The 12,764-nt window shown below is 37.3% G+C and overlaps 1 protein-coding gene across 1 annotated transcript; it reads left to right on the top strand.

The window, feature by feature from the left end:
* The first annotated feature begins 3,135 nt into the window (after window positions 1-3,135).
* Window positions 3,136-12,741, top strand: LOC107685187 (keratin, type I cytoskeletal 18-like). The gene is made up of 9 exons (XM_016481698.1): window positions 3,136-3,176; window positions 4,715-5,112; window positions 5,664-5,746; window positions 5,826-5,982; window positions 7,650-7,814; window positions 8,891-9,016; window positions 10,229-10,446; window positions 10,620-10,648; window positions 12,255-12,741. The coding sequence occupies exons 2-9, from the start codon at window positions 4,720-4,722 to the stop codon at window positions 12,368-12,370; spliced, it is 1,287 nt and encodes a 428-aa protein (XP_016337184.1). The 5' UTR covers window positions 3,136-3,176; window positions 4,715-4,719; the 3' UTR covers window positions 12,371-12,741.
* The last annotated feature ends 23 nt before the right edge of the window (window positions 12,742-12,764 follow it).

Below are 12,764 nucleotides of genomic sequence, written 5' to 3'. Positions count from 1 at the left end.
CACCAAGAAATTAGTTCAAACGCTATATTCAGAGGTTTTGAGGTTATTCAATAGCTTCGTGTGAGGAACAGACTGAAATATAAGTCACTCTCTGCTTATAATCTTCCTCTCCAGTGGACTGTTGCAACCAGATCAGTCGGTGAGTTGAACTGCAGAACTGGATCAGTTCAATTCATGAACAAATTATTCAGATCATTTCTGATTCACTGAAAGCATCATGAATTGAAACCGCCTCTCTGACTGTGCCTATAGGAAAACTGATCAGTGTTGTTATTGTTAACTATTAAATGACCAACTATTGCTAATTACCAACTAACTGAAATAAAATATGTTAAGGTTGCAGTACTAAAATCACTAAAAATACAATCAAAATAAATTAAAGCTAAATATAATAATAATAATAATAATTATTATAAATAATAATTACTAATGCAAAAAAAAATAATATTACATGAAAAACTTGAAATTGCCTTGGCAATTAACGGAAATATAATATGTTAAGGTTGCAGTACTAAAATCACTAAAAATCAAATCAAAATAAATTAAAGCTAAATATAGAAAATGAATACAAATGACAAAAGCACATAACACAAAAATGACTAAAACTCAGAATTACTCAAAACTCTTTCTCTCTCTATAATAATAATAATAATAATAATAATATAAAATAAAAACTAATTCAAAATCAAATCAAATAAAACAATACAACATGGATGTAACAAGATTTTCATTCTAACAATTTAAATGTCGGTCTGTTTCTTATACAAAACTTTCAGAACACTAGTGCAAAAGACGTATGAACCACTTTTATGATTAATTGATTTCGGATTAATTGTTCTTTTAATGACTGTCAAAACTATTTTCATTCTAGTACTGATTTTTTTACCCCACACGGTGAAAGTTGTAGGAGGGGATTTAATATGACAAATAACTTGTCCTCCTCATATTAGAGAACAAAGACACTGGGATGAGTGTGAGTCAAACATATGTTGAGTAATTATTCCAGCAGAGATGATCTGTGATCCACATAACACACGGCATGAATCATTGATCATTTGTCTTTCTTTTCCATCCATTGCAATGTCTCCATGCTGCAGATCGATTTGCCCACCCAGGGTGCCATGCAAGAGCAAGCGAGATGATCAAATAGTAAATACTTAATCATCTCAACTCTTTTTAATGATGAAATTGGACCAATTTTGGCCACTTAAAATAAAAATAAAAAAGTTTTGTGTTTTATTTACAACGGTAAATTTAAATACATTTAAATTAATCTAATTATAATGAAATTAAATGACGTCAAATATAAATTAACAACCACTAGCACTATTTTCTTCTCAAGAAATGTAAAAATCTATACTATGTGTACAGATCCAGATCTCTTCTTTATGTGCTCTTTCACCATTCCTCATATTTAACTACAGAAACTCTGACCCTCAGTGTGAGCAAATGTGAGCTCAGGTTTAGGAATGTCCTGGCGGTTTGCTGCCATGTCAGAATGCCTGTTTGGACCAAACCTTGAGACAGGGCGACATGTAACCTGAAACACACACGGATGTGTGAATCGAATCAATCGCAGTGGTGCCATCTAGTTTGGCATCAGCTGTACAGCTCTGAGAGTCCAGCTTTGTGAGATCTGGATACTTCACTGTGTTTCTAGAGCTGACACAAAAGATCTCTGTTTGCTACTCAACTCCTGTTCCCATGACACAGTTTGAGAGAAGGATTACGCTGCTGTTGTGAACCTTTATAAGGTGTTGACAAGAGCAGCACGACTTATTCAGACTGCGCATATCATATAAAGTAGTCTGTGTCGCTTTTTTGCAAAATAGTTATAACTTGTAATTGAAAATGTAACGCTTCCCTGCTGGAAAATCGAGTAAAATGGTAACTTGGAATATGGCGGTTGGTTTCTAGCGGGCCCAAGCTTCATTTTCAAGCACAATTCCTCTTCAGAACTTGTTAATAATGTAGAAACTAAAGAAGATATTTTGAGAAATGTCAGTGTTTTTGTCCATACACACTGAAAAAAATGAGTGTAGAAACACTTTTCACGGGATTTTTGCTAGTTAATTTCGCAATTAATAAAAAAGGCAAGTAACAGTAAATTTTGAGCAGTTTTGCTTCATTACAACATTTCATTAAATTTTTTTTTACAGTGCAGTAGAAGTCAATGGTAACCAAAATGCTATTTAAAATAAAGCTGAAGAAATAAAAAATAAAATAAAATAAAATAAATTTGCCAACTAAATGAAATAAAATAAGTTGAACTTCAGTTCAGGCTGAAGTACTAAAATGACTCAAATAGAAGTAAATTAAAGTTAAATAGAAATATAAAAAACTAATAAAAATGACAAACATGAAAACTGAAAATACAAAAATAAAAGCTAATTCAAAATATTAATAAATGTCAAGATTTTCAGTATAAGAACTCAATTTTTGGACTCTTACAAAAAAAAAAAAAAAACTTTGAGAAGGCTTAGAATATAGTGCATAAGACTTATGAACCACTTTTATGATACTTTATGGTGCTCTATTGTCATTTTGAAGCATTACAGACTCAGTTCTCAGTTACTATCATTCTTCAAAATACCTTTCATTTGTGTTCCGCAGAAGAAAGAAACTGATCTGGAATGACGAAGGAGTATACAAATGATGACAGAATTAAAATTTTTGTGTGAACTGTCCATTTAAGTACTCAAATAGATGACTGACAAACATATTCTGTCTCTTTGTGAACATAGCCCCTTAAATTAGGCCAGGTCACCATCATTTTTGTTCAGTAGAGCACAATTTGCAGCTAAAATACGGCAAAGATAGGCTATCCTTCAGATCTAGTTGAGAGAACTGTGGAAGATAAGGATAGTATAGTAAACACTGTTCCGGCTCATAGATCTTGTCCTGCAGGCACATAGAGCAGTCTTTGTTTTTTCCATTCTTTTTGTTCACGTTACAGCAGAAGCCTGTTGAATATTTCATGCCATGATCTCTGGTGTCTTGAGTTACACTTTGAGAGAGAGTCAGGTGGGCTCCTCCCACAGGTGTTCAGGTGTACTAATAAGCTCCGCCCTCCCACGTCCTGAGCTCTATATGAGGGCACCGTTAGGTACTGACCGCAGGTTAACGCTCTACACATCGCACAGCACAGAAACCGTCCTCCACTGCAAAGACCACAGGTATGAGACTTGTTTAACGTCTTTTCTTATGCAGTAGCCTAACCACGTATAAACCAGCCTCTTGTCAACTGGTAAAATCAAATGAAATTATAAATGTTGTGATTCACATTAAATTTGGTACATTTATATTCAGTTACATAGATTTGAAGTGTATGGGATCATATTGAAGGAACTCTATAATTCCAAATTCTTGGGTGGTTTGAGAAGAAGTTTGCTTTTAATTTTATTCGGGTGTTTTTTTAATGACCAAAAATAGGTTTTAAAGATGTTGCACGTCCACAAACGAATTGTATTGTCTTGTTTGGAGTACCTCCAATTGTATTAGACAACACAAGAAGCATGGTCTCCAAGACAACAAGCCTCACATCAGAAGAAGGTTAATGGTTTGATCTGCCAACACAAAGCAACAATGCAGTGTCCATTTACATATCATGTTATCTTTATCATTCAGTGACGTTTTGTGCATTGTTTGATGATCTTAATACTTAATTGAGCAGAAAACATTAAACGTTGAAGGATTGTACAGGCATTTTAAATGAATTCATTCAAAACAGCTGTCCATTGCTTGGACTAGCTAAGACTTGTTTCCTGAGCAATGGTACAGTTTCTGCAACTGAGATATATTTGTGTGTGTGTAATAACCATTTAGGGGCTTAAATGGTTAATTGTCATGAAAATAATGTTTCAATGCAAAATATCTTACATTTTTCTTACATTTTATATATATGCACAATATTAACGATCCTAAAAATAGCCTTGATTTTTTGATGAAATATAACCGGACATTTCTTTGTGAGATTCACAAGTCAGAGTTGGGATTCTGGTCACAGATCAGCATAAAGAGCTCCTTCAGCCCAGAGCTCTTTAACAGTAGCAGGCTGTCAGACGGTTATCACTTTATGGCAGGAGATAAATGGATTAGGAAGGTGTGAACCAACTCTCTTAAGCAGCCCAGAGTCGAGAAGTCATTTTTTACAGAGTTTGGACATTTACTTCTTTCTGTAAAATCCAGCATGGGGGAGCAATGGAAAATTTTTTGGCTTGAAAAGCTTCTTTTAAAAAGTCATTTTGTATAGAGAGCATTTTAAGCTGGATGTCTTGAAGTTAGGTGGAGATGTGTGATGTTCTTCTACAACAAATATGATTTTCTTTGCACATTGTTGTTGTTAGTATTTTTCTGCAAAGGTTTCTCAAAATGTGGAGTTTATTTTTATTCTTATTCTAAAAGCACATTACATTAGTGGTGTATATTTTGTACACATTTGGATTAGGGTTGGGCCGATAGACGATGTCATCGTCCATCACGATGTTTCACTGTAGACATCGTCCAATGCCAATCTGGTAGACATCGCCCAACCCTAATTTGGATATACTCAAAGTATATCTTTAAATTTAACACTGTTCCACAATCAATTTCTTAAATGTAGGCTACAACCTCTGATGCTATTTTAAAAACAAGGCTATTGTTTAACTTTTGGTTATAGTCATTCATCAAAAATATTGAGTACATACTGAAATACATCTTCTTCTGTCCACAGAGGTCATGTCGTCCAGTCTGTCAGTACGGAGTTTCTCTATGGGCCGGCAGCCCTCTTTCTCCAGCATGTCTCTGAGGGACAGTGGACGTGCCCGATCCAAAGCCGCCGTCTCATTCGCTGCCTCCAAGCCCCTGTCTCGCTCTGCCTCCATGAGCATGTCAGATCTGAATGGCCTGAGCAACCTGTCCTTCAACGGCCTTCATGGCAACAGCACCAATGAGAAAGAGGCCATGCAAAGCCTCAACAGCCGACTCGCCAGCTACCTAGACAAGGTCCGCTCTCTGGAGAAGTCCAATGCTGACCTGGAGCTGAGGATCAAACAACTGATGCTGGACCGTGTGCCGAAAGGGCATGATATTGATTCCATGATGGCCCAAGCCCATGCTCTGGAACAGGAAGTATGTGGACAATGCCCTTGAGGTCTTTTGAACTTAATGGAACAAAGATTGTTAGCAGGCCTCTTGGTGTGTACAGTAGGTATACACAAAGTCTGAAAGTCTGCTCAGCAATGTCTGTGATCATTAGCCATACCAGACACACTAGTTAAATAATTACCTACCATTAGACTGAACAGTTACCTTTTAACAAAGAAGGAAAGTACCTAAATCTGAATAAAAGGGGTTGTCTATTGGTCGAAACTCTCAGGGATACCCAGTACTAGGTTTAAACACCAGAGTTTTGCTTCTACCTGCTTCAACACACATGCTTGAATGTTTCGAGCGATCCTAAAGTCCTTGATTAGCTGGTCCAGGTGTGTTTAATTAGGGTTGGCGACAAACTCTGTATGAAGTTGATCTTCCAGGAGCAGGTCTGAACACTCCTGGTCCATGCATAATGCCATCTTGAATATTTAATTACACTCCTACTATGATCATTTAATTGGTGGTTTCAGTTTGTTTGAGATGAAGGCATCATGTGCACCTTCATCTTCGTGTTCTATACCTTACAGGTAAGGAAGAAGACTCTGGAGAACGCTCGGATCATGCTTGAGATCGACAACGCCAAGCTGGCTGCAGATGATTTTAGAATCAAGTGAGTGTATGACTTCCTGCACTTACCAAAAACACCTTTGAAAGGTGGAAGGAGGTTTTGACTTGGTGTGTGCTTGCAGATGGGAGACGGAAAGTGCGATGTGTCAGTCGGTGGAGCGGGACTGTGTGGCCCTGAAGAAAGCCAAGTCAGACCATGACCAGATCATTGCCACACTCCGTGGGGACCTGGACAGCCTGAAAGAGGAACTTTACTTCCTGAAGAAGAATCATGAGGAGGTAGGATCTCCACTTGGAAACGAAATGGCGAATGCTGCACCTTACAGCGACACAACTGTTGCTCCTCATTGCTGCATTCCCTCAGTCTACAAACTGGTTAAAAAATGGCGTGTTAGTGTACATCAAGAGTAGGACATGAGCTAATCCAATGTTCAGTGGTTTTCCATTCCTTTCAACCTTCTGTTGATGTAATCCCCCTTTTGTGCAAATGCTCATGGAGGAACTGATGGTATGGATGGGATCGCTTCCATTATAGTTCCATTGTAGTTACAAGAATCTTTAACATCCATGGACTCTTTCTATTGCACAAAAGGTTCTTTATAGTGGAAAAAGGTTCTTAAGATTATTAAATGTTCTTCACATTAAGAAAAACATGATTCTTCTAAGAACTGTTCACTGAAAGCTTCTTTGGAAAACCAAAAATGGTTCTTCTAGCATCATTAGGGCCTTTCGCACAGCGGGAACCTTTTCATAGTACCAGAACTAATTGTGGAACTACTCACTTTTTGGCATTTTCGCACCGCCGGAACTGGGTGCGATTTTAGTACCGGACTGCCTTATTCGAGAACCAAATTAGCTAATCGTCCCAGTACTTTAGTACTGTACATTTAGTTCTGGAACTAAAGCGGTGCGAAAGGCCCTACTGAGAAAACCCCATTTTGGAACCTTTATTTTTTATCTCTGTGACAAGCTTGTCAAACCCTCTCAAGCGTTGACCTCTACTGTCCATGCTTGGAGTCATTTGTAACCCAATCCATGCGGTTCTTTTGTCTCATGAAATCTAAGATGTGCCTCGCAGCTAACCTCCTGGCACTGAGCCAAGTGTTGATTGTCATTTTTAGGCCAGAAACTCGCTTTACACAACTACACAAAGATGCGTATCCTTGGCCAACAAATTCCAAGTGCAAAGAAGGTGTACAAATACTTTAATTCTTGTGTTACTTTGAAGCTAACAAGTCCCAGTCCATAAGAGAGGTAGAGTTACTATTAAACATCTGTGCCACTGAACCAGATTTAGGTATTGAGGAAGCTAGTTTAACTAACTTGATCTACCTTGCTCAGCAAGATACTTTTTAATCTGTAGCTCTGAAATGACAATAGTTGACGTGAAAAAGAAAAGTAGAAAAGACAGTTTGCATAGACTTTGTTTTAAGCCTTACTTGTAACTGGTGCATTGATGAACCACAAACCAACATGTAAGAAGAAATACTCAGGAGGTACAGTACCATTCTCATACTTTCTCACGCATAGACTCTGGGTATATGTGGAAAGAAGAGCGTGGTGTCATGGTTGTAGAATATTCAAAATATATCTGGCGTGTTTGTCTGTTTTTGTGAGAAGCACATGCATACTCTCCTTGTGAGCAACATGAGATCAACACTGTTAAATATTCATTGAGAAGAACTTAATAATGATGTAACTTCCACCTACCTTGTGCCACCACATGGTATCAAATTCCCAGCATTAACTCCGCAGTCTCTAATCACCACACAGTCCACACCCCGATGTTCAAACACAAAATACACACACATTTAACCTATCTAAACATGTTAAATATATAATTAGTCAAAGACTAACAGTTTTTTCTAGTTCCACAGAAAGTTACCAGACAATTTGTTTAGTCATACAACCTTCTTCTCTTATTACTTTTCCCACTGTCCCTGCAGGAAATAGACAGCCTGAGGGTCCGGGTTGCTCAAGAGGAAGTCAGTGTGGAGGTGGATGCGGCCCACGGGCCAGAGCTGGGGACCATTCTCTTTGACCTCAGGTCTCAGTATGAAGGCATTGTCCAGAAGAACAAGGAGGAAGCTGAGAGCTGGTACCGTAAAAAGGTTGGTGTTCCCAGAGGATCAGGGTCAGAACCAGTACTATGGCTGCCAGCTCCCATTAAGAGTTTCCTAGACCCAGATCACATTTCACTGACAAAAACACCTTGATACAACCCAATTATTAACATGGTATGTTTGTACACTAAAGCATAGTATTTACATGTTACTCCACCATATTTTAAAATACTATGACATGTTTTTTGGACATGGTGCCACAGTAATAGTTTTGGAAAGTGAAACCATGGAATTTACATATAAATACCGTGGTATGACCGTGTTTTATGGGTCTACTTTACTATCATGGTTTTTTGAACATATAAATACCATGTCATGGAACTAAGGTAGTATTATGGTATTTTTGGTAAGTGAAACCATGCTATTTACATATGTTACTTCAAAACTACTGTGGTATCATCATGTTTTTTAATATTAGACCAGAATATTATCATGGTTTTTGAACCATATTAATACCATGGTATTTTTGTAAGCTAAACCATGGTATATGTTACTCTAAGGTACTTGTTTGGACATGACATGCACATGCACATGGACCATACCTTGGTATTTTTTTGTAATCCAAAGTATTTACATGGTATGTGTCGGTGTCAAGTATTTTTGACACAGAACCATGGTATTTTTGGAAATTGAGCCCATGGAATTTACACGGTGCTTCAAAAATAAAATGGTATTACCATGTTTTTTTGTAATATGATGCCACAATCAACCACAATCTGCAAGCTAAATCATGGTACTTACATGTTATTTCAAGGTACTTTAAAAATATTGTAGTATTACCTTGTGTTTTGAACAAGAAAACCATACCATAGTATTTTTTATATATAAAACCAAAGTATGTACATGGTACCCCAGGTATACTTTTGGACATGCTGTAGAGCCATGGTAATCACCTTTATGGTAAATATCAGTGATCCATGTTATTACAACTGATACATCATCATATAAGACCGTGTTGCAGTTCATCAAACCTTTAGCAGGATGTATTACTTTCTTCTGTTGCATGGTGGTACTTGCATGCAGAACACTTTTGTAACCCACCCACTGTATGTGTGTGTGTATAGTTGGAGATGGTGCAGATGCAGGTGCGTGAGAGTAATGAAGCCCTGAGAGAGGCTCAGAGTGAACTGACCGAGAGGCAACGCTTTCTGCAGACACTGGAAGTGGAACTGGAGAGCCTTCACAAACAGGTCAGAACCAGGCAGGAGGAACCTTTTAAGGACCATTTCTGTTCCCTGAGTGAACTTCTAGAGCCGTGGCCAAAGCAGCTACAGTTACAGCTCAGCACTGGAAAGTAAAACCCTGCCCTTTATGTTGAGGTTATATGAATGACCCAGACCATAAATGCTCAATCGCATGCCTTTACTTACTTTCACAAGTCAAATGTGAGCGGCAAGAAGCACAGACACAGTTTGTTGTTGGATCATGTTGTGAAAAAGGGGTCAGTAGAAACCCTACTAAAAGTAATACACATGTAATAGATCTCCAAAGAGGAACTTTTCCATCAGAATACTCGCTCAGAAAAAGGTTTGCTTGTTTTCATGACCTTTGAATCTCATGCCAGTCCAAGATCACTCCCAGCATCTCAGATGTAGTTACTATAAACAGTTCACGCTTGTGTAAATAAGCCAAGTTTCGTAGTAGTTTCTCTGCTGGTACAATTATTTTGAGAGTGCAAGTAGTTGCATAAAGGCAGCCTTTAATCCCCTAATAATTCAAATTCAAGTTGTTCCAAACCTGTATGACTTTCTTTCCTCAGTTTAACACAAAAGGTTACACAAAGAATGTTCACGCTGCTCTTTCCTCTACAATGAAAGCATGCATTTTTGCAGGAATAGTGGTCTGTAAGTGTTTGTATAAAGCTTTTCTACCTTATCAGCATGTGAGCAGTAGCCAAAAAAGCCTCATTGTCCTGACGGGTTCACCTTATCATTAACTGGTGGTTGGCAGTTTAAACATGATTACATGCAAAATAAAATAGGATCGACTTATTTACTGATGGAATTGCTTCATTTACATGGTAATTATTCACTGAACACACACAGACAGACCCACATACCTACATTTACATGTATTTTGGCATGCAACACTTCACATCATGCAACAATTCCTTTTGAAACCATGCAAAATAAATCTACGTGACCAAACAGAATTAGCTTTCAAAAGTTTTACAATTTTAAATATATTTTTGTTACTTACATTTTTTGTTTTATCTTCAGGCTTTTGACAGTTTTATTGATGATTGAGTAAGGACAGGAAATGATTGTTTAAAGAGGTGGAAACAGGATCCAGAAATCTATTCAAATTCAAACGTGCATCTCCCACTTGAGCACCACTGCTTCGTATGTTAATATACTAAGCTATGGCTTCGACTAACAGATTCCCATTTACCTCTCTCACAGGTGGCGGCTCTGGAGGGTAACCTGGGTGAGACGGGGCAGAAGTACACCCTGGAGATGGAGCGACTGCAGACTACCCTGGCCCAGCTGGAGGAAAACCTGTCGCAGCTGCGTCTGGACATGCAGCGCAACAAGACGGACTACGAGCAGCTCCTGCGCATCAAGCAGAACCTGGAGATGGAGATCGCAACCTACAGGAGGCTGCTGGAGGGGGAGGAAACGTGAGTGCAAGAGATTCTTGCAGTTTACCAACAATGAAAATTGTCATTATTTACTTTACCGTAATATCCTTCCAGTCTCTTTGTTGTTGTTTTTTGTTGTGACACTGATATTAGTGACTGGGATTAAATGATTGTTTTGATACATACATCAAGTTTCTTTTTTTATTTCGCAGGGTTAAAGAGACTCCTCCACCCCCCAAGAGTGAGTACTCACTCATACAGAACATGTCACACGCTACAATCAGCAAACACTAGAACAAATATGCACAAACTGATCTTACAAGATATATTCAACAAACATTGCAGAAAAATTTGCATAACTCTAATAAATATTGCATAAATTAATTCAATTTTTTGGATTAAAAACTAACACCTTACTATCTTGGATTTCAGTATCATAATTTTATCTTCTCTCTAAATTGAATTTATTATGGCGCAGGTAACAAATATATATCTGGCTACAAGAATAGCTCTGGTCTTATTGATATTTACAGAGCATACTATAGAATCTCTGAGTTTTCTTCTTAAAGTTTTTCTTCTTAAAATTCTGATTCTGAAAATTACAGTAATTTTGGCACTACATGAGCATAACGCAACATCTGCGCCGCGGCCTCATGCCTAGTCAAAACACAGCCTTGGGTCATTCCATGAAAATCACGTCTTTTCCAGTTTGATAAAAATGATTTTTAAGTACATTTTGCTAAGTTTAAAATAATTCTGCCAGGTAAATAATGTGTTTAAAGGATAATAATTATGCGGAATTTATAATTAAGGTAACAGGGTTGATAGATTTACGGTTTAATTGGATAATACTTGTGCAAGTAATATAATAAAGTCATGAAAGTACAAAATGCTTCTTAGAAAGAAAGATTATACAATGAAATTTCAACTTTCACTTATTAGTTGCTTACTATAGAAAATCATTTTTGGGTGACATTTTAAGATTATCTACTGAAAGACATCATAAAACAGAAGATAAAGTGCTAAAAAAGAGAAACCTTTGCATGTCCTTGTTTTTGAAAAAAGCCTCTTCTGCTCACCAAGGCTGCATTTATTTGATTAAAAATACTGTAAAAAAACATTAATATTGTGAAATATTATTTCAGTTTAAAAGAACTGTTTTCTATTTCTATATATTTTAAAATGTAATTTATTCCTTTGATGCAAAGCTGAATGTTCAGCATCATTACTCCAGTCTTCAGCGTCACATGATCCTTCAGAAATCATTCTAATATGATAATTTGACGCTGAAGAAACATTTCTGATTATTATCAATGTTGAAAACAGTTGTGCTGCTTAATATTTTTGTGGAAATTGATATTTTTTCCCCCCAGAATTCTTTGATAAATAGAATGTTTAATAGAACAACATTTATTTGAAATTGACAATTTAATGCATCCTTGTGGAATAAAAGTGTTTATTATTTAAAAAAAAAAAAGCAATACTAGCATCAGCTTTTTATTGTTCAAGTCATTTACATCTTTATATGAAGGACACAAATGGCCCTCTTTCATTAGAAAGACAACTTTACTGATATTCAGTACAGCGAGTGTGATGCTTAAGTATATTTGAAGCTGGCTCGAACTGTCGGGTAAACATTCATCAGATATCCGTCTGTGGCTCTGGAATGTTCTGGGAGTGCATTTGTCCTCTCACCTGAGCTCCACACATTAAACACTGCCAAACAGAGGCAGCTCTCATAACAGAGCCGTCCACAGCAACACAGAGCCTACAGTCCGGTGTCTGTGCGTCTGGATGGAATCTGACATATCGCTCAAATCGCTCTCTCTCTGTCTTTCTCTCTGCAGAGGAGCCTGATGTTCGTACCCGTAAGATAGTGAAGGTGGTAACGCAAACCATGATCAATGGCAAAGTGGTGGACGAATCCAGCGAGGTTGAACAGATTGAGGAGACAAAGAAGTAAAACAAGAACAAGACTGTTTGTGTGATTCTCTGTATAAAAGCTTCTATTGTCCATTTGGGAGCCGCATTACCTTGGGTCCCCACAGGGCCCCTGATTTTTGTTTCATTCCCAGTCTTTCAAAGATATCGTCTTTCCTTTCTCAAGCAACAGAAGAGCTGAAATGACTAGGAACTCCATCAGATTTAGAGCTGAAACTAAAGAAGAAACAAGTCTTCCTGTTATTGCTTTTAGGGACTTATCAGACCAAAACTCTTTAATCTTTCTGCATGCAATATTTATTTCTAAATAGTGTAGTGTGAGGAAGAATTTATTTACTTAAGAGTTTGCTTTTCTGTCATTTATTTCACTCTTTATCTGTAATAAAACCATAACACGCAAACTGCATTTTTTGTGA

This window comes from Sinocyclocheilus anshuiensis, unplaced genomic scaffold (genome assembly GCF_001515605.1).
Source record: "Sinocyclocheilus anshuiensis isolate Anshui unplaced genomic scaffold, SAMN03320099.WGS_v1.1 scaffold914, whole genome shotgun sequence".
In the NCBI taxonomy this organism is placed as follows: Eukaryota; Metazoa; Chordata; class Actinopteri; order Cypriniformes; family Cyprinidae; genus Sinocyclocheilus; species Sinocyclocheilus anshuiensis.
The sequence above is the reverse complement of the archived record's forward strand: the minus strand, read 5'-3'. Positions and strand labels throughout refer to the sequence as shown.

Bases quoted from the DNA above. Each gene is read 5' to 3' on its own strand.
- LOC107685187 (XM_016481698.1), top strand. From the start codon at position 4,720: ATGTCGTCCAGTCTGTCAGTACGGAGTTTCTCTATGGGCCGGCAGCCC. The intron at 10,447-10,619 runs GTGAGTGCAAGA...TTTATTTCGCAG, and splicing joins CTGCTGGAGGGGGAGGAAAC to GGTTAAAGAGACTCCTCCAC. The intron at 10,649-12,254 runs GTGAGTACTCAC...TTCTCTCTGCAG, and splicing joins GACTCCTCCACCCCCCAAGA to AGGAGCCTGATGTTCGTACC.